At 40.0% G+C, this 21998-nt stretch overlaps 1 protein-coding gene across 3 annotated transcripts in view; it reads left to right on the forward strand.

Annotated features, from left to right (window-relative positions):
- SEL1L (SEL1L adaptor subunit of SYVN1 ubiquitin ligase) overlaps positions 1-21998 on the forward strand; it is a 55021-nt gene that overhangs the window by 14349 nt on the left and 18674 nt on the right. The window contains exons 4-9 of one of the 3 annotated variants that reach the window (XM_032180026.2): positions 13716-13820; positions 15544-15649; positions 17003-17165; positions 20226-20279; positions 20370-20429; positions 21709-21790. In XM_032180026.2, coding sequence (XP_032035917.1) covers positions 13716-13820; positions 15544-15649; positions 17003-17165; positions 20226-20279; positions 20370-20429; positions 21709-21790 — 570 coding nt within the window. Of the gene's footprint in view, positions 1-13652; positions 13821-15543; positions 15650-17002; positions 17166-20225; positions 20280-20369; positions 20445-21708; positions 21791-21998 lie in introns of those variants that run through there. The other 2 variants (XM_032180025.2, XM_032180027.2) reach the window with 2 other exon arrangements.

The raw sequence follows: 21998 nt of genomic DNA on the forward strand, positions 1-21998 counted from the left end.
CCTCACTGTTTAGGATGCCTTCCTCATTCCCTTGCCCAAATCCACTGTCAAATTTCTGTTCATTCTTAAAAATAAACGTAGGTTTGTCCTTTCTGAAGTGGTTCCTGAACCAAAGTGTTTACTATATGTAAGAGCTTCCTATCTGGCCTTCCTCCGTTTGCTCTTTCCCCCACTGTCAGTTCCCTAACAGCAGCCAGACTGAGACTTCTTCCTGCTGAGAAACCTCCTTTGGCTTCCTGTCCTACTCAAAATAAAATCCAAACTTCTTCTATTAACAAGGCCTGACATCAGGCCCTTCCTGTCTCTTTAACTAACTCTTCTGCCACTTCCCTTTACGTGACTCCCGCCATAGTTGCCCTCTTGCTATTTCTTGAACATTTCACACTTATTCCCAGTTGTGTTGGGGAACCCCAAGACCACACCCTCAGGTGCAGTAATTTGGTAGGAAGTGCTCCTAGTAAATCTATGCTGACTCAAAGGACTCTGTAGAGTTGTGTTCACAGCTATAATTTGTCACAGTGGAAGACTAGAAGGCAAAATCAGCAAAGGAAAAGCATGGAATGAAGTGTAGGGGAAACCAGATGTAAGCTTTCAAGGGTCCTCTCCCAGAGGAGTCACACAGGGAGTTCTTAAATCCGGCAGCAACAAGTTAAGATAACGCATGTGAAATGTTTTCTACCCAGGTAGCTTATAGAGACCTAGAGTTTTTATTGGGGGCTGGTTAAGCTGGCAGTCTCTTCCTGGCATGTACCAAACTTGCAGAAGGAAAGCAGGTGTTCAACATTGTAGAGTTTGGGTGAGCCACTCTTATCTGTAGGATGGTGGGAACTCTCCAGAAATCTAAATTTCCAGATGCTAACCAAGGGCCAACCTGGTAAGCCAACCTTCTCAAAGAGAGAAGTTTATGTCTGTTTTGTTAAGTCTTCTCTGCACAGTCTACTCCCTAGGTCATTGGCCAAGGCATCTTTATAGCAGAGTTACCAATAAGACCTAGATGGTAGTAAGACCAGCCTGCAGTGTTGATTTTAGGTATGCCTTTTAGGAGGCCTGGACTTAGCCAGTTAAAACAATTCCCATTTATCATAATGGCCTATCTTAGAAAATCAATAGGCTTCCTCCTTAAGTTCTTAAATTAACCTTTCTAATCTTTTCACCTTTTTTTTTTTTTTTCAGACGAAGTCTCGCTCTCGTCCCCCAGGCTGGAGTGCAATGGCACGATGCACGATCTCTGCTCACTGCAACCTTTGCCTCCCGGGTTCAAGCGATTCTCCTGCCTCAGTCTCCCAAGCAGCTGGGATTACAGGCGCCTGCTGCCACGCCCAGCTAATTTTTATATTTTTAGTAGAGATGGGGTTTCACCATGTTGGCCAGGCTGGTCTTGAACTCCTGACTTCAGGTGATCCACCCACCTCGGCCTCCCAAAGTGCTGGGATTACAGGCGTGAGCCACCGCGCCCGGCCTATCTTTTTTAAAACACATTTTACCTATTATTTGTTTTTGTACGTGGTCTTAAGTTTCTGTATTAACTTTCTTTTTTTTTTTTTAAATCAGCCGCAGCACAACTGTGGCCTAGTAAGTGGAAGCTGACCTAAAAGCTTTCCAGGGCTGAATCAGTCTGATGAGAGTCAGAGTACAAGAAGTTCAGTCCCAGGCCGAGCACAGTGGCTCACGCCTGTAATCCCAGCACTTTGGGAGGCCAAAGCAGGTGGATCACTTGAGGCCAGGAGTTCAAGACCAGCCTGGCCAATATTGCAAAACCTCATCTCTACTAAGAATATAAAAAATTAGCCAGGTGTGGTGGCATGAGAATCGCTTGAGCCTGGGAGACAGAGACAGAGGCTGCAGTGAGCCGAGATCATGCCACAGCACTCCAGCCTGGGTGACACAGTGAGACTATCTCAAAAAAAAAAAAAAAGAAGTTGTTCAGTCCCAGAGGGTATGCATGGTAACCCTGGAAGCAAACCATCAATTACAGATACTCTGTTTCCAAAACTCAAAAGAGTTCAAATTCCAGTCCTCTCTCACTGGCAGCAAAAAGCAAGGAAGTTGTGTTCCACTAACACATTTTTTTGCAGCTTCCCCTGATCAGGATTATTCCTCTGGTATTTACAAAATTACAGGTGTTTAACATTTTATTTTAATTTTTACAATACGTCTAGATGCAATAGCCACAAAATATAAAGCCATTTTAAAAATTTTCTTCTTTTTTTTTTTTTCTCCCTACTGCAGTTTACTCAGCCTCCTAGCAGTAAATTCAGTGTTTGCACTGTTAACATTACAGCTGCCAGGGAAGACCCTGGAATGCAGTGGAGGAAGGGAGGCGAGGGAGGATATTGTAGCAAGAGCAGCAGCCAGGCTGAAAAAAACTGCTGGATTGTTACCTCCCCCAGTTTTTTTGTTTGTTTTCTGGTTTATCTAAAATTTTGTTCCAGACCAGATTTAACTTTTTAAAGAGAGCAGTTCAAACTTGTAGCATTTTTGGTTTGGCCCATCCTTGGGAATTTGGGGGTCCTTTCTCTTCCCATCTAGAAGAGAGAACAAAAACTACAGGCCTCACCTGCAATACACTGCCTTTTCCCTCATTTTAGCCAGCAGGACTAAAAGCAGTCAGGGGCATCCAGCAAGCCAGCTTTTCTGGAGCTGGATCTGTCACTTTCAGATTCTATGGCTCTCAACAAACAGCAGCTCAGCTACTGCTTCATACCATGGATGACTCCATGACCACTCAGGCCCCAAAGATTGATCATATTCTGCCCTTTATCCTTCCTCTTCTCAAACAATGCTTTCACCATATATCAGTGAGTCAGGGTCATTCTAGCAAATCCCACTTCTGATGCATCTGTGTCAGGGATCCCCTAGACCATCCCCAGGTTTAATGATTTGGTAGGGGGATTTGACATATAGTTGCCTTCACAGCTATGATTTATTACGTCAAAAGGGGGCAAAGCAAAATCAGCACAGGTGCAAGATACATGAGGGGAAGTCTGGAGGAAACAAGGTAGAAGCTTCCAGGGGTCCTCTCCCGCAGAACTTCTGCAGGATGCACTTAATTCCCCCAGCGGCAAATTGTAACAACACATGTGAAATGTTGTCTACCAGGGAGGCTCATTAGAGACCCAGTGCCTGGAGTTTTTATTGAAAACTAGTTTGTAATCACCCTCTGCTAGCATGTACCAAAACTGTAGAATCCCAGAAGAAAAATGGGTAGTATTGAGTGTAAACCACATGTTTGTACGGTTTGGGCTCCATACACTTTTATAAGTTAGAGTAGTGGTGTGTCCAGAATTTGTTCCTTCTAATGCCCAGACTTCAGGGTTGATTCCCTCCTCAAGCAGAGGACAATAAATGGGTAACTTGTTCCCCATATTCATGTAGATAATAGCTCCAGCTTTGGCTAATATATCCCTCCCTAATAAGGGTACTGGGACTTCCAGGCATAACAAAGGCATGTGAAAAGAGCAAAGTCTCCCAATTACAACTGAGGAGGTGGGAGAAATACCTGGTTACAGGCTGTCCCAGGATTCCTCAGATGGTAACGGTCCTCGAGGACAGTTGTCTGGGACAGGAGATTAACACTGAGAAGGTCACGGTGTCCAGGAGAAAGTCAATTTCCTGGTCCTCAATGGTTAAACGTACCTGGGGCTCAGTGAGGAGATGACATGAGCTGGCGCCTGCCCTGGGCACCCTCAGTCCTGTTGTTGGATCATCTGGTTGGGGGCTTTTGGCCCAGAGAACCTTTGTCCTCTGGGACAGTGCACCTTCCATTGATTGCCTCGGCATAGTCAGGCGAGGGGGCAGCTTGTTTCTCATTGGACAATCTTTTAAAGTGTCCTTGCAAACCACACTGATAACAAGCCCCACCAGGTGATTGGCCTGCTCCATTTTCTGTCCTCTTTGAACGACCAAGGTTTGTTTGTCTGAGGGCCATGACCAAGGCTGTGGCCTTTCTCTGATCTCACTTTTCCTTTTCAGCCTGTTCCTCTTGGTCCCTATTATAGAACACCAAGGTTGCCAGGTTTAGTAATGCCTCCAGATTTTGTTCAGGGCCCAGGGCTCGCTTTTGGAGCTTTCTTCTGATATCTGTGGCTGATTGGGTAATAAACTTATCCTTTAGAATCAGTTGACCCTCAAGTGAGTCAGGTGACGGGAGTATGTTCTCTTAAGGCCTCTTGAGGAAGGCAGAAGGATTTTCTTCCTTTCCCTGAGTTATGGTGGACATCATTGAATAATTCATGGGCTTTTTCCTAATTCTCCCTGGTCCTTCTAGAACACAGGTCAGCAGATGTTTATGACTCCATTCCCCATGATCTGAGTCTAGATCCCAGTGGGGATCCATACTGGGGATGGCTTGCTGACTGGTAGGGAATTTGTCCCTTTCTTCGGCTGTCAGTCTATCATTTACTTGACTAAGATACCAGGTATCTCCAAACTCTTGGGCTGCAGCTAAAGCTGCATTCTTTCCATTAAAGGCCAGGGTTTGATCTAGCAATAACATAACATCTCTCCAAGTGAGATTGAAGGTTTGCCCTAGACCCTGTAGGACATCTATATACCTATCAGGATTATCTGAAAGCTTCCCCAGGTCTACTTTGATCTGCTTTAAATCAAAGAGGGAGGAGGGGACATGTACCTGGGTTGGGCCAAATTCCCCTCCCCCTACAGCTTGAAGGGGACATCACCAATAGTCCGGGGGCAGGGGGTGGGTGGTTGTGGTCCTTTGGAGATTTCTTTGCTTGTTTCTTTCTGGGCAGGGGAGATTAGAGGAGGCTTATCATTAATAGGAAGGGGAGCTATAGGGAGGCTAGGATATGGAGGTAAGCTGAGAGGTCCTCCTGTGAGATGTAAATTGTAAGCTTTGCATAGTTGTGGATTCTCCTTCAATGAAAAGAAAGCTTGGACATAAGGTATTTCACTCCATTTGCCTTCCCTCTTACAGAAAAGGTCAAGCTGCAGGATAGTACTGTAATTGATACTTCCCTCAGGTGACCATTTTTCCCCATCAGAGAGAATATTGGGGCCAGGCCATAGTGCAGAAAAAAATGAGCTGCCTCTTTTTCAGGGTTTGTGGGTCAAATTGGTCCCAGTGGCTTAGGATGCATTTCAAGGGTGAGTCTATTGATGCCTGTTTCCCATCTGAAAGAACCGCCTGTGGTTTTGGTTTGTTTGTTTCTCTCCCTGCCCAAGAACCCACAAGGGTCCCTGGACCCTCCTGATCGGATAATTGCACTCACTGACAAAGCAGCAGAAACACTAGTTTTCCTCCTAGACCACAAAGAGGACCAAGGAAGGTCGGATTTAGTGGCCCTTACCAACGCATTCTCAAAAACCTGCACCCTTGCCTGTTCTCCTAGACCACAAAGAGGACCGAGAAAAGTCGGATTTAGTGGCCCTTACCAATGCATTCTTGAAAACCTGTTAAGAGTCCTAAGCATTCTCCTGTTAGTAGTGGGACTTTACCCATGTCCTATAAAGATGTTATGCCCCAAAAATGAGGTGGAGGGCCATACCCTAAGGGAGGGAAGGGATCTCCAGAGTTGGAAGAGTGATGCCTTTTGTCCTCACTTGAATAGGAAGGATATCATTTCTGAGGCTTCCCATATCCTGGCTTCAGGAATAGCTTTTGTTAGGCCTGCTAGCCTGAGGAGGGATCCTAAAATTCCAAATAAGATAGTCCCCTGCCCTGATGGGGCTTTGGGCAAAAATTGTATCTTTCTGATTAGTGAGCCCAGGTGCCTAAAGAAGGGAATAGAGTCCTGGAGTATATACTAGAAATCATTCTCATAGGAGAAACTAGAAAAACACCAGAGACAGGGAGTGGTTTTTAGAAGCGGGACTAGCCTCAGACAAGAGAGGTGAGAAGAAGTTTGTCTGACAAGCATTAGGACCCAGGGGGCAAGGGTCAGGATAGATGGGCCAGTCTCACTTGGGTGATGTGACTTTGAGAGTTCTGCCCATGGCCGGAGGGTCAACCAACTTGTTATCGGAACCCCAGAGCTGAATAGCTTTCCTCTCTGTCGACCCTCGGCTCAGCCCAGAAGTACAGGGAAAGCAGAAGCTGGTTCCAGGGAAACCAATGCTCCCAACTCCGAAGAGTTGGGGGTGGTTAGAGAGCTCTTTCCCAGAAAGCCTGACATCCATGTCTTTATTCCGGCAGCCGCACTGGTTGCTTTTAACTGGCCAACAGGTGCCGGTATTTAGCCCCTGAATTCTAAGGAAAAATAGGACAGAATAGCAAACAAAAGGGGTCCGATGGTACTCACTGCTTGGTGATTGTCCCTTCGTGGGTGCCAAAATGTGTCCAGAATTTATTCCTTCTGGTGGGTTTTTGGTCTCGCTAACTTCAAGAATGAAGCCACAGACCCTCACGGTGAGTGTTACAGTTCTTAAAGGCGCGTCTGGAGTTGTTTGTTCCTCCTGTGGGTTCGTGGTCTGACTGACTTCAGCAGTGAAGCTGCAGACTTTCGCAGTGAGCGTTAGAGCTCATAAAGGTGGTGCGGACCCAAAGAGTGAGCAGCAACAAGATTTATTGTGAAGAGCGAAAGAGCAAAGCCTCCACAATGTGGAAGGGGACCCGAGGGGGTTGCCGCTGCTTGCTCGGGTGGCCAGCTTTTATTCCCTTATTTGGCCCTGCCCACATCCTACTGATTGGTCCATTTTATGGAGCACCAATTGGTCCATTTTACAGAGAGCTGATTGGTCTGTTTTTACAGAGAGCTGATTGGTCCGTTTTTACAGAGTGCTGATTGGTGCGTTTACAAACCTTTAGCTAGACACAGAGCACTGATTGGTGCATTTTTACAGAGTGCTGATTGGTGCGTGTACAAATCTTCAGCTAGACACAGAGTGCTGATTGGTGTGTTTACAATCCTTTAGCTAGACAGAAAAGTTCTCCAAGTCCCCACCTGACCCAGAAGCCCAGCTGGCTTCACCTCTCAGTGGGAACCCTTCCAAAATCTAAGTTCCTAGATAGCAGCTGAGGGCCACGTGATAAGCGGTCTTTCAAAAGATAACTAGTCAGGCTTGCTGTGCTAACTGTTTTCTGCATATCATCTAAACATTTGTTGATCATGAATGAATAATTAAATGGCCATCATAAGGAGAATGATTACATTGTGGTATTCCCTATTATAGAATACTCATAGCCATTTTAAAAGGAATGTGTTTTGTTGTAAATAAAAAAATCCATCAGACAATGGCAGAACCAGAGGTTTATTTGGCTCATGTAACTAGAACTCACACATAGGCAGTTCAGGACTTGTGCCATCAGAGACTCCAGCTCTCCCTTTCTTCCTGTTCAGCTCCTCAGTAGACTGGCTTCATCCTCATGTTTGTTCCATGTGGTCAAATCTCATAGTGGCTGCACCTTCAGGGCCTGGGTCCTCAGGAAGAAGTGTTGCCTGCATCAGAAGAGCAGAAGCATTTTCGGAAAACACTAGGAGAATTCTGAAACTATCACCTGGGAAGAGGTTCCAAATCAGTAATGAGGCAGTCTGCCCTGTCTGCCACCTACAAGAATGTCAACGATATGTAAAGCAAAAAAATGTCCTATTGAAAAGTAGTTCAGTTAGTATGATCCTCTGTTAGTCACAGTTTCTCCAGAGAAACAGAACCAAAGGCCATTTGCTTGGAGAATTTCTTCCTTATAGGGTTCAGTCTTCATTCTGCTCAGTCCTTCAACTGATTGGGCGAGGTCTGCCCACATCATGGAGGATAATCTGCTTTACTCAAAGTCCACCAATTTAAATAATAATTTCATCCAAAAATCACCATCATAGGAACATCCAGAACAATGGTATACTCAGTATCTGGGCACTATGGCCCAGCCAGGTTGACACACAAAATTAACCATCACAAATCCTTTATGTGAAAAGAAGCGATTTGTAAAAATAAGTTTACAAATGAAAAAGGTCCAGAACTTTTTTTTCACTAACTGTCATTACCTCTAGACAGAAATAACTTGAAGTGATAGGTAAAGATAACTGTCATTTTTCTTTAATTTTGTATACTTTCTTACTGTTTGTCTCTGCAGTAAACACATCCTTATAGCCTTAAAAAAGAAAAATAGAGTAATCGGCATCTTGGTCTATCTCAAATGGCACAAAAGGAACTAAGTTTAAACTGACTACATCTTGCTTAAAATTGGGTTCTGAAGCAAGTTGTTGAGCAATAGAATGGCATTTCTACTTAATTGTTGCTTAAGTGGGGATGGCAGGGAAGGAATGACCTTTAACCTAGCGATCATATTAAACAGAAGATAGAAGAATAGTCATTGCCTGCAACAGGTCCTGACTTTCATGAAAAGGCTTTTTTTGTTATTGTTGTTTCTTTGGTTTGATTTGGTTTTACAAGAAAATTATTTGTGCAAGGAAACTCATTTAGGAGACCATCCTTATAGATACCAGCCACACCACAGCTTTGAAAACTCACCTGTCTTTAAAGCCATTGTTTAGAGAAACCCACTGTTCTTAAATAGCAGCTTTCCTGAGCAAGTTTTACTCTGGATGGTTTTTGACAGTGCCTGTCACCTGATTAACATGAAGTTTGCCACTTTATTCTGGTCACATGGGCCAGTGATTGTGCCGCTTTCTCATTGTATTTTAAAATGATTAGTTGCTTCTCACAGAAAGAGCTGAGCTTTGTATGAACCCTGATCTTAATGTTTTGTTCATTCTACATATGAATACGTCTTCTGAAAAATACATTTTAATCTGTAAAGCGGTGGCTTTCTTCATATAGTGTGTGTTTATTTACAAAGATAGTTTCTAGACCTTATTTAGAAGTTTTCAACTTTCGGTGAAAGCAGTCTGTAGCACATTACATACCATTGGTATTTTCCCCAAAATATTACTACAGCATATTCCCAGACAGCAGTAAAATATTGCCTATATCATTTGGCCTATATCACCTACTTTGAGTCAAGTACTTTGTTTCCTTTAAACTGTATGTGCTGGTACTTTGTTCTTAGTCCTTGGGAGATTTTTTTTGGTGACAATCGTTTGCTTGGTTGAGCTTTTATCTTGGTGTTTACTAAAATTGATGAACACTATGACAGTTGTCTTGAGGTTGGTAGCTTTTTAACATTAAATAATGATTTCTCAGCTATCTTTGACTACAGGTATATTTGATTCATATGCTACTTAGTACTCTATGTTTGGAAGTACCAGATTGTTTCAGAGAGACAGCATGATTAAATAGATAATTTTCTTATTTAAAGATCACCTATGTAAACTGTAAAAGTTCTTAAAATGAGAAATTTGCAAAGCTAAATTATTTGTTTATCTATATAGATCAAGAAATTAACTTTTAGTTTTTTGTTTTGATTTTACAATTTAAAGTGAGAAAAAGATGTGCTTATATTCCCCTAGCCTTTAATTCAGTAGAGAGAGAGAGAGAGAGATCAGCATTCTAGCTATGTTTACCTTTTTTATCTCTTGGATTCTTTCCTTCAATGTTCAAGCATGCTGTAATATCTTATCTCTTAAAAAAAAAAATATTGTGTCCCTTAGTCCCCCTCCAGCTACCATCCTACTCCTCTACTCCCCTTTATAGCATAATTCTTTGAAAGGGTTCTCTATAATCACTGATTTCCCTTTCTCTCTTCCTGTTCTGTCATCCAGCTCCAGCAAGGCTTGAGCCTCCTCCAGACTACTAAATCTACTCTTCTCCACTAGTCACATTCTAATTGCTGAATACCTGGTCGGTTCCTGATCCTCATCTTAACCCCTCACTAGTATTCTTTTCCCTGAAGATACTTTCTTCAGTTGGCTGCTGGTTCCTTAGAATTTGTCTGATCTTGAAACATGAGCTTGCCTCAGGACTCAGCCTTTGATCTTCTTCCCTGGCTCCACTACTCTCTAGGGACCTTTAATTCCTTCCATGTTGGCGATGCCCCGGTTTTCGTTTAATGGCTGCCCCATAGTGTATTTACCCAGTTTCCTATCAGTAGATCTTTGAGTTCATTTGGTTTTATGTTTTTAAAATTAGGATACTGTACAAGTATTCTCTTGCACATAATCTCTTTGTGTGTTTATGGGAGCATTTTTTTAAGTAAACATCCTGGAAGTAGAAAAGCTGGATCTGAAGGTATGGACCTTTACATTCTAATAGATATTACCAAATGCCCCTCTTGAAGAGATTGTATTAACCTATACACTTGCTAAGAGTATGAAAGTGCCCATTTACCCATCCTCTGGCCAACACTGCATATTTTCAGTTTTGTTTTGCTTTTTACTTTTTCTTACTTTCTTGACTGATTTTAATTGACTTTGCAAGAGCAGATTTCTACTAGTTGAAGTGTAAAGCATTCTGTTCATTATTACAATAAGTTCTGTACTATAAGTATCTTCCTCTTGAGGTCTAAATAGATTGGGATACTGTGTCATTAATTGTAGAGCCAAAATATGATTCATTATCTAGAAAATGTGAATTTTTACATGAAGCTGCAGAACTGAGAACCCATTTTTCTCTTTCATGGTGTGAGATTTGATTGCTGGTTATCGCTAATTTAAATTGCATAACCTGTCAGCTTCATTATACCAGAGCAGTGATTGTTTTTAAAATTGATACTCTTCTTGTGGAGGTTTTTAAAAGGATGGCTTTGAAATTATTGCAGGATTTCTCCATAGAAAGAAAATTAACTGAAATTAAAACTATTGTGAGGAGTTTCTGTTTGAGATAATCAATTTGAAACTAGGGAGTCCCAATCAATAACTTTTGGAAGATTTTAAAATAAGTTTAAAAAGTGGTAACACTTTTGATATTGTGATTTCCCTTGGAGAAGGTAGCTGAGAGAAACAAATTTTCTTTGTAGTAACTCACTAATGAATTATTTTGACAGGTAGCAGTTTTGACTAAATTGATGAAGCAAGTGCCTCCTGGGGATTCTTCCTCCTTATATCAGTGCTGAATCAGCAGTAGATGAAAACCTTTTGTTGTCAAAAAATTTTTTACTCTCTCCAGTTTCTTTTCTGTCATATAGTTCATCACATGAAAGGGAATTATTTCATATATTTGAAACATTTAGAAAATATAAGTTTTGGCAAACTAGGATTCCTATGATAAGCTATTTGTTTTTAAGACAAAGATTTCTATTATAGAAGTATTAATTCTTTTAAACCATCATTTGCTATTTAATTTGAAATTCAGGTTTACAAACTGCAGTTCCGCAGATGCTTTCTTGGCTCACTGCAACCTCCGCCTCCCAGGTTCAAGTGATCCTCCTGCCTTAGCCTCCCAAGTAGCTGAGACTACAGACGTCCACTGCCACACCCAACTAATTTTTTGAATTTTTGGTAGAGACAGAGTTTCACCATGTTGCCCAGGCTGGTCTCGAACTCCTGGGTTCAAGTGATCTGCCCACCTCAGCCTCCCAAAGTGCTGGGAATTACAGGCATGAGCCACCGTGCCTGGCTTTCAGACAGTGTCTTTCTAAAGCAGCGGCCGATTTGTATCTAGTAGCAGTGTATAGGGATGTCCTTTCCAAATTCTGTAGTCAGAATGACTCCTCTGAAGTTGTTGCTAAAGGATTTCTTGCCTATACATTGCATCAAAGATCCTTTCTTTAAAACATAGACAAAGCAAAGGTAAAAAAGTTATTTGCCTCTTATTACCAGGATGATGAGTGACATTTACTTGGTGTAAACCATTTGAAATTCATTTTGTCTTTCATAGCTTATTGAAAATATGTTTTAAATTAATATCATAGGATATGTCTTTTGTTTACACTGGAAAGAAAGAAGGGATACTTTCTAGCCTTCAGAGCAGGGGTGCCCATAATAATAATAGCAGCTGTCATCTCTTGGACTTTTATTACCCAAAGTGATAGGCACCATAATGAGTCCTTTACATGTATTATCTCAGTCAGTCTTTGCAAACAACCCAATGCAATAAGGACTGTTATTCCTATTTGGAGATAAGGAAGTTATCTCTAAGTAATCTTAAGAGATTAAATAATTTGCTCAAAGTGCACAGCTAATAAGTGGTAGGATTTGCATCAAATATTCTGACCCCAGAACCTATACCCTTCATGACCGAGCTCTGCTACCCAATTAAATTCTCCATTTAAAAGCAACCCAGTGGAAGTTGACATGGGCTCATACCTATTGTGTATGGTTTTAGGCTTAGTCCTGGACCTCTGGTCTTCTCATATACCTCTCATGCAGCATTCTTATGCATACCCTTGAATTCAAGTGTTATCTGTGTACTGGAGAATTTTTTTTTTTTTTTTTTTTTTAGCTATGACTGAAAAATGTTTAAGACATTTTCACTTGTGATTTTTTGTTTTTGCTGTTTTTTTTTGTGGGTTTTTTCTTTGTTTTTTGTTTGTTTTTTTAGTAGCCACCTTGAATGTAGCAGTACCTACCCAGTAACCTACTCCTCCTTTAGAATTCTGTATCTTAGTAAGGGCAGCCATCTATGTACCCCTAAAGCACCTGGGTGTCTTCCTTGACTCAACTTTCCTCTTATCCACACATCTAGAAAGTGGTACCATATCTACCTCCTTAGCATCACTTGATCACATCCACATCTTCCATTCTATTCCCCTCTCCGGGCTACCATTGCCTTTCAGACTACAGTTACAACCTTTAAACTGGTCACCTTGCATCCAGCCTTACTTCTTACCTACTTTCCACTCTTTTAATAAAATGTGAGCATGTCACTCCTACGCAAAACTTTTCAGTGAGTTTCCATTTTTCTCAGGATAAAAGTTCAAACTCCTTATTAGGACGTGTAAGGTCTTCCCCAGTATGGCTTCCTCATTGCTGCTTTAGCCTCTTCTCTTGTCCACTTTGCCACTCATTTGATTCTTGTCACCTTAGCACCTATCTGTTTGAGTACTCCTACCCACCCCACCCCTGAGCCTTTCATTCACTGCTACTCCTGCACGCCCTTCAGGTTCAATTGAAACCTCAGTTCCTGAGAGGGGAGGCTTTCCTTTCCATAGCATCCATCACACATTTGCTTAATATCTCTCTTCCCGGCTAGGCAGTAAGTTGTGTGTAGCAAAGATCTCTGATCCACCTCATTTCTAGCACCTAGCATAATTTTCAACACGTAAGAGATACTCATAAATAATTTATAGAATAAATTACAGATGCAGTCTCTACCCTTAACAAGCTCAAAGTCTAATGGGAACTAGAGTATGGTAAAGAAGTAACTTCCATACATGTGATAAGTACTCTAATAAAATGCCACAGGATTGCAGAGGAGTGTGTGAGTGGTTAACTTTGCCTTGGGGGGAGCATTTGCCCTATGTAACTCTGTATTACTGAAGAAATTGACTTATGGCATTCAGAAACAAGGAGAGCTGTGCTGAGCAGTAGAATTGATTCACTTGCATTTTGCCTTATTTTTTGCTTACTTTTTGGGCAGGAGTTTTACAGTAGACCTTTAATATTCTAAGGTTATATATCAGGAACTTCAGAAAGTCTAACCTAGACACAGGTGCTAAGTAGTCAGCTAGCCATGCTCACTAAATTGACTAAACCAAGTCCTCCCTAATCAAAATCATTGCTAGCCCTTTTATGTTCCCAGTTACAAATCAGGCATCATGAATCTTTGCTTCAAATTCTAACAGCCAAAATTGATGGCATTGAATCCATGAATACCAGAGGTGTTGTTCATGTTTAGATTTTTATTTCTTGTCATTCCAGCTTTGACCGCCATTGAAGGCACAGCACATGGGGAGCCCTGCCACTTCCCTTTTCTTTTCCTAGATAAGGAGTATGATGAATGTACATCAGATGGGAGGGAAGATGGCAGACTGTGGTGTGCTACAACCTATGACTACAAAGCAGATGAAAAGTGGGGCTTTTGTGAAAGTAAGTATTGCTCAGTAGGAGGCAGATCTGCAATGTTTTTAAGGCCTTTTTCTAGCCATCCTTTTCCACATTGGTCAGAAATGGCCAGCGTTGCTGATGTTGTTATAGCCTTAAAGAGTGGACTTAAGAGTGGGAAGCATGTGGTGTATTTATTTTCAGGCTGTCACTCAAGTTACCCTCACGTTTTATTTAGAGATGGTTTTCCATTGGTATATACAGGTTGTTTTGTTAAACCCTTCAGGCAGGCTGGTAAATTAATTAACATAAAACTTTTGGGGGGCAGTAAAGGAAACTGGGCCGTTATGGAGAAGGTTAATAGTGATTAGAAGAAAAATAACTAACTTTTTAAAAATACTTAAGGTGAAATTTGCTATGCCAAGGTAACATTTGACAAATATAGTATATTTAACCATCTTTAATATAAATGTCATAAAGATGCTGACCTCTGAGGAAAGCTATTTTCAGGAAAAACTTTCTAACTATGAAAAAACAACAGAAAATCTTGAAAGTTATAAATGCCAATTTTTTAAAAAATAATGCCTGTTATAGAATATTTGGGCAATCCTAAAAGAGCACATCAAATATAGTCCATCTTTAGATATAGGCCAGTGTGACTGGGTACTCCAGTTAATGCACCAGAATTTTTTTATATTATAAGAAGAATTTGCTTCTGTTTCTATATATACTGGTTCTAATGAAATATGTTTCTTTTGATGAGTTCTTACAGTTTCAAAATAACTTTTGAAAAATCTATAACAGTTCTATGATTTTCAGTGCTACATCAGTATGAAAAATTGGTGAACTTGAACATTAAATCAGTTTCTATATTTAATAATCAGTTTTTTACTAATTTCTATTATATAGTTAATCGAATATTTTCTCCTTGTAAAGATATACAGTATTTCCAGTAGAGCTAAAGTGTCCTTTGGCTCCAACAGTATTTTTCTGACTACTGTGTTCTAATGTCTTGACCTTATTTTAGCTGACGTTGGCATATTGTATTAGTCCATTCTCACGCTGCTGTAAGGAAATACCCGAGACTAGGAAATTTATTAAGAAAGGAGGCTTAATTGGCTCACAGTTCTGCAAGCTGTACAGGAAGTATGATGCTGGCATCTGCTTGGCTTCTGGGGAGGCCTTGGGAAACTTACATGTGAGATGCAGCCATCTCGTATGGTGGGAGCAGGAATGAGAGAGATGGTGAGGAGCAAGGTGCCCCATACTCTCAAATGACCAGATCTCGTGAGAACTTACTATCACAAGAACAGCACCAAGGGGATGGTGCTAAACCATTCATGAGAAACCATCCCTACGATCTAGTCACCGCTCACCAGGCCTTACAGGTGAGCGAGATTGTAATCACCAGGGATTACAATTCAGTGTGAGATTTGTTGGGGACACTGATCCAAACCATATCACATATCTGAAATTTTAGTTGAATTATATTTAAAAAGTTAACATTACTAACAGAAAAGTACCCTCTGAGAGTGGCTTGGTATTGGTATTTCTATAAGAAAATGATTTCAATGAATTATATATATATATTTTAAGTTTTATCTTGTGTCATGTAAAGGCCACACTTAAGTGTTTTTAGAATCATATTTGGGAATAGTGAAAGATCATTCATTATGTTTGTATGACTGCCCAAAAGAAAGAATACTGATGATTGATAATTGATGTAGAATTAAAATCCATTTAAATGCATCTGACATTTTGTTTTTAGCTGAAGAAGAGGCTGCTAAGAGACGGCAGATGCAGGAAGCAGAAATGATGTATCAAACTGGAATGAAAATCCTTAATGGAAGCAATAAGAAAAGCCAAAAAAGAGAGTAGGTAGCACTGCTAAGTCCACTTTTCCCCCAAGACAGGCCACTACTGAGACAAATAGCAACTACATTCTTTAAAAAATGCACTGCCAGAGACACAGAAGATTTTTTTAAGTTCCATTACAAGAAAACGTAATATGACTTATGGGCATTAGTAGCATTGCTTTTACCACACTTTAGTTTGTTAAGGTAAAATTGTTACACATACTAATTACAGTAACAAACAGTGAGTAAAATGGCAACGATTGACTCAAGTTGTAGTAGTTTCTAAGAACCAAGAATGCATATACTATTTAGAATTCAAAATGACATAAAACAAAAAGAATTGTTGTCAAGTACATTTTTGTTTTTGCTTTGTAATTTTTGACTGGAATTTAGGAATTTGTGCTTGGAAAAAACAGAACAAGTGATTATCTGGTAACATCTTATGTCTTTTTAATTTCAGCTGACATTTTTATAGTCTGCAAAGATTTAAAAAGAAAATTGCAACAGTTATTATTAGATCATATACTGGACACCATCATATTCTCTTACTGCAAATCTGGTTAACTTTAATAGAAGCTTTTAGAATTACTGTTAGTAAAATTAGACTATTTCAAGATATTAGGATAACAGGGAGAACTGGGACCTTATATGAAAAACAAAATAGCTAGCCAATCTGGGCAGCATAGTGCAACCCTGTCTCTAAAAAAAAATTTAAAAATTAGCCGGGCATGATGGTGCACACTGTGGTCCCTGCTACTTGGGAGGCTGAGGTAGGAGGATCACTTCAACTTGGAAGGCAGAGAGGCTGCAGTGAGCTGTGATCGCACCGTTGCACTCCAGCCTGGGCAACAGAGGAAGACCCTGTCTCAAAAAAAAAATACAAATAAAAATTTAAAAAAAGGATGTTTTTTACATATAAAAGTAATATGACTGAATAGAAATAACATTATCAGAGGGGGTGGCTAGGCGCAGTGGCTCACGCCTGTAATCCCAGCACTTTGGGAGGCTGAGGTGGCCAGGAGTTCGAGACCAGCCTGACCAACATGGTGAAACCCCGTCTCTACTAAAAATACAAGATTAGCCAGGCACGGTGGCGCACGCCTGTAATCTCAGCTACTCAGGAGGCTGAGGGAGGAGAATTGCTTGAACCCGGGAGGTGGAGGTTGCAGTGAACCGAGATTATGCTATTGTACTCCAGCCGGGACAACAAGAGTGAAACCCCATCTAAAAAAAAAAAAAAAAAAAAAAAAGATTATCAAAGGGGTTTTGTAACATAAGGAAATTATTTGTGTTGCATTTTAGTAGATCAAAAAAACTTAATGGCAGTTTCAAAACATTACTGATTTCGTTTTTAATTGTTTACATTTAAAGAGCATATCGGTATCTTCAAAAGGCAGCAAGCATGAACCATACCAAAGCCCTGGAGAGAGTATCATATGCTCTTTTATTTGGTGATTACTTGCCACAGAATATCCAGGCAGCGAGAGAGATGTTTGAGAAGCTGACTGAGGAAGGCTCTCCCAAGGGACAGACTGTAAGTACATTCTCAGTGAAGAATCTCTCTGCATGTAACACTTGTTAGTTTTAAAAGCAATTTACTCTCTATCTCCTGACTTCTTTTAAAAAGTCAGACTGGAAGATAAATACCAATTTTGTGGCTGACCATTTTATCAGTCTTCTTGGACAGTCTTTTTCCTTAGTCTAGGAACATTTATGGTCATGGAAGACCTTTTTGCAGTTGTGCCTTGCCACAGTTACATTTGTACTTCTCCAAATTAGATCTGTAGAGAATGAAATTGGAAGATAATTACTTTTTATCTGAAATTACTCACCATTGCATTTTTCCAAAGTTCAGATGTTGCAGCTCATGTTAATCTTGATGTTTTTTTTTAAAAAGTATTTTATTACAGAAGCAGTACATGTCCATTATAGGAAACTAGAAATACAAACTAACAAAACTAAGAAGTACACATCACATATGTACCACCCAAATATGAGTAATAATATATTAGTGTATGCATATCCTTCTGTAATCTTTCTGTTTGTGTATGTATACACGATATTTTTATTAAAATGAGATATCACTGTCTGTTGTTCTGGAACTTCACCTTTTCATCTCAGCACATTTTAAGTCATATAACACCCACACTATGTTCATATGATGTTGAACCCAAAAATTTTCTTTATACCTGTTTTGTCCAAACCAGTATTCAATCCAGAACTCTACCTTACATTTGGTTGTTATCTAGTATACCCCACTGCCTTTTTTGTCTATATTACAGGTAGGGCCAGTTTTTCTGCAGAATATCCTACCTCAGTTTGTTTTTTCATGGTGGCTTTTAGTTTGTTTCTTCGTCACCTGTATTTCCTGTCAATAGGATGTTACAGCTAAAGGCTGATGAACACAAGTAAAATATTTTTGGCTAGACTGCATTACAAGGGATGTTCTGTATTCTACGTTGTATCACATCAGTTGATAACATATCTGGTTGTTTCCCCTTTATAATGCTAAGATTGACACCTGGATTTTGGGGGCCATCATATTTATTTAAAATTCCTTCAATAATTCAAGTTTATTCAAGCCATGAGACTTGCTTAAAGATAAATGAAATATCTAATCACAAGGAAAGTCTGTTTTCAAACTATATAAACAATAACAGGAGTCATAATGGTTGTTTTCTTAGAACTGAATACCTAACCATTCTGCAGCTCTTTCCTCGGTATTGTATTATAAACAGATTATGTCTTAATTGTTCCCCTTTGTTTTCAAAGCTTTTTCTCTTCTTTGCGTGAATCAGTTTATATAAAAACATATATCTTCTTTTTTTCAGAGGTATTCTGCTCTGAAGAACGGTTTTACTTCATAAGGCATCAGTTCCCTCTAATATTAGAACCTTACAAAGCCACAGCACTTTATATGTTGCAAAGCACTCTCTCCATGAAAATTAATTCTAGTTGATGCAACAGACAAAACCCGAAAATCACAGTGGCTTAACACTACAGAGAGTTATTTCTTGCTCATGCTAGATTTGATGTAGCTCTCCTGTTGGCATCACTCTTTTCTGAATTGTGACTCCTGGTCATAGGCTGTTTCTATTATGTGGCTACACTGATTGCTACACGGGGCTTCCACACCATGATGAAGTGAGAAAAGAGAGCCTCAGGATTCATTAGGATGTTTTCAGGCTTACATCCCTGACAGCCATATCCCAGGCATGTGATTCTACAGAGAGGCTGGAAAATGTAGAGGAGCTCATGATTTCAGTGAGCACTCCAGTCTCTGCCACAACTGCCTTTGTCACGTTAGCTTATACTTTCCTATCATCAAGGGTGATCCATAGAAGGCAAAGGGTTGAAAGGGTTGAACTTCACCCATGCATTGTTTGTTCCATTTTTTTGTTTTTATTTTTAGAAAATCATGTGTGCTCTAACATTGTAGAGCAGCCTTTCTCCCTTGACCTATTCAACTTGACCCCTTGCTCCTCTTTTTATATCTGAGTTAGTTTATCTTGGTAATTCATATCTTGTCTGTTTTCATAGTGTATTCCTCTCTGCATATATAGAGAAATATGCTGATGTACCTATAACAAGAGTTGTCTTCATAATGGCTGTTCATAAAGATAAAGTCATGTTTACGTGTATTCAGCTTTGTCTTTCTAGTTAATATTAAATTGTCCTCAAGCTAAACTTTTTGTCTTGTTTAAAGTTACATTTGGCTGGGCATGGTGGCTCACGCCTGTAATCCCAGTACTTTGGGAGGCCAAGGCGGGCAGATCACAAGGTCAAGAGTTCAAGACCAGCCTGGCCAACATGGTGAAACCCTGTCTCTACTAAAAATACAAAAAGAAATTAGCTGGGCATGGTGTCAGCACCTGTAATCCCAGCTACTCAGGAGGCTGAGGTAGGAGACTTGCTTGAATCTGGGAGGCAGAGGCTCCAGTGAGCCGAGATTGTGCCATTGCACTCCAGCCTAGGCTACAGAGCAAGACTCTGTCTCGGAAAAAAATAAATTAATAAAAATAAAGTTACATTTAATTGTGGCTGGGTACAGTGGCTCACCCATGTAATCTCAGCAGTTTGGGAGGCTGAGGTGGGTGGATCACTTAAGGTCAATAGTTCGAGAGCAGCCTGGCCGACATGGTGAAACCCTGTCTGTACCAAAAAGTACAAAAACTAGCCGGGCATGGTGGCATACGCCTCTATGTAGTCGCAGCTGCTCGGGAGGCTGAGGTGGGAGAACCACTTGAACCCAGTAGGCGGAGGTTGCAGTGAGCCAAGATCATGCCACTGCACTCCAGCCTGGATGACAGAGTGAGACCCTGTCTCAAAAAAAACAAACAAACAAACAAAAAAACCCACAAATAAATAAAATTTTTTTAAAATAATGTTACATTTAATTTAATTGTGTAATGTGTAAAACCCTGAATGCTTTTCCAGGGCTCTTTAATCCATGTTTGTACATACTTGAATTCAAATCTTTTAGCATTTAAAGACTCTTGCATTTTTTCATAGTATATAAAACTGTGTCTGTCTGTGTCTGTCTTGGATAAACCTTCACCAAAGCAAGATTTCTTATTTTTATCATTTATTTCAGGCTCTTGGCTTTCTCTATGCCTCTGGACTTGGTGTTAATTCAAGTCAGGCAAAGGTAATACTGTTAAAACTTTATTGCATATAACAATTTGAATTGAATAAATGTGTGCCTGTGTTCAGTTAAACATGTTTTGTTCTTTCACAGGCTCTTGTATATTATACATTTGGAGCTCTTGGGGGCAATCTAATAGCCCACATGGTTTTGGTAAGTAGACTTTAGTGGAAGGCTAATAATATTAATGTCAGAAGAATTTGTGGTTTATAGTGGCCACAACTTTTTCAGCTTTGATGATCGAGATTTGCTTGTATTAATTAAGACCAAATATTCAGTTGAATTTCCTTCAAATTCTTGTTAATGAATATAACACATGGAATCTACATGTAAATGAAAATTGGTAGAGTCTACAATTTTTCTTTAAAATGGTTAGTTTGGCTGATTGCCCCTAAAAAGAGAGATCTGATAAGTGGCTCTTTTTAAATTTTCTCTGAGTTGGAATTGTCAGAATCATTTTTTAAATTAGATTATCATAATTTTTAAAAATGTTCTTTAGTTTTTCAAAATCTTGTAAATGGTGGCTACAGAAAAAGAACATGAAATATTGGCCAGGAGTGGTGGTTCACGCCTGTAATCCCAGCACTTTGGGAGGCTGAGGCGGGCGGATCATGAGGTCGGGAGATCGAGACCATCCTGGCTAACACGGTGAAACCTCGTCTCTACTAAAAAATACAAAAAAAAGTTAGCCGGGCTTGGTGGCGGGCGCTTGTAGTCCCAGCTACTCGGGAGGCTGAGGCAGGAGAATGGCGTGAACGCGGGAGGCGGAGCTTGCAGTGAGCTGAGATCTCACCACTGCACTCCAGCCTGGGCAACAGAGCGAGACTCCGTCTCAAAAAAAAAAAGAACGTGAAAGAATATTATACATTATTTTGCAACAATGCCCTAAGAAATGTTAAAGTTCATGAAGTTATTTGTGCAGAATGACTCCAGAGAGCTCTACTTTCTGTTTTTTACTCTTCGTGATTAGCTGTCTTCCCATTTATTCTGGTCATTTATTGCTAGTGACACTGTGCCTGCTTCCAGTAGTCTCATTTTCCCTATTTTGCTAATTTGTTACTTTTTCTTTGCTAATTTGGAAGATTAACTCATTTTTGATAAAATTTTGTCTAAGATTAAAACTGGTTCTAAGCAAAAGCCCTTATAATTTTTCTTACGAGTAAAATGTACACACTTCAAAAATAAAGTTTATGACATCTATTTTGATTGCTCTAGGAACTATATTATTTATTTTCTTGTTCTGAGCTATGGCCTTCTCGTTGAAGTTGCTGAATAAATTACCTCAAAACCTAAAACTTAGCATAAATAAGGTGTTAGTGTCCTTGGATCAAATGACAGCAAAATTCTGGGTATGCTTAGCTTTATTTTTTCCACGAAGAATGACACTGAGATACGTGAAACTGCTGCCTCCTCACGTGAAGTTGTTTTACAGGGTTACAGATACTGGGCTGGCATCGGCGTCCTCCAGAGTTGTGAATCTGCCCTGACTCACTATCGTCTTGTTGCCAATCATGGTATCTATGTTTCCCCTTTTACCTTTTAGGGAAAAAAAAATAAATGGAATTAACTTTAAACATTTCTGTTTTTATTGTTCTATTTGAAGTATTATAAATGGCTCTTTTATGTGGACTCATCTTTAAACTAGTTGAGGTTCAGAAGTACTTTTTTCTTTATATAATTTTGCTTTAGGTTCTATTTATGTTGTGAAAAAAGTTAATTTAT

Source organism: Hylobates moloch, unplaced genomic scaffold, assembly GCF_009828535.3.
Source record: "Hylobates moloch isolate HMO894 unplaced genomic scaffold, HMol_V3 SCAFFOLD_16, whole genome shotgun sequence".
NCBI lineage: Eukaryota > Metazoa > Chordata > Mammalia > Primates > Hylobatidae > Hylobates > Hylobates moloch.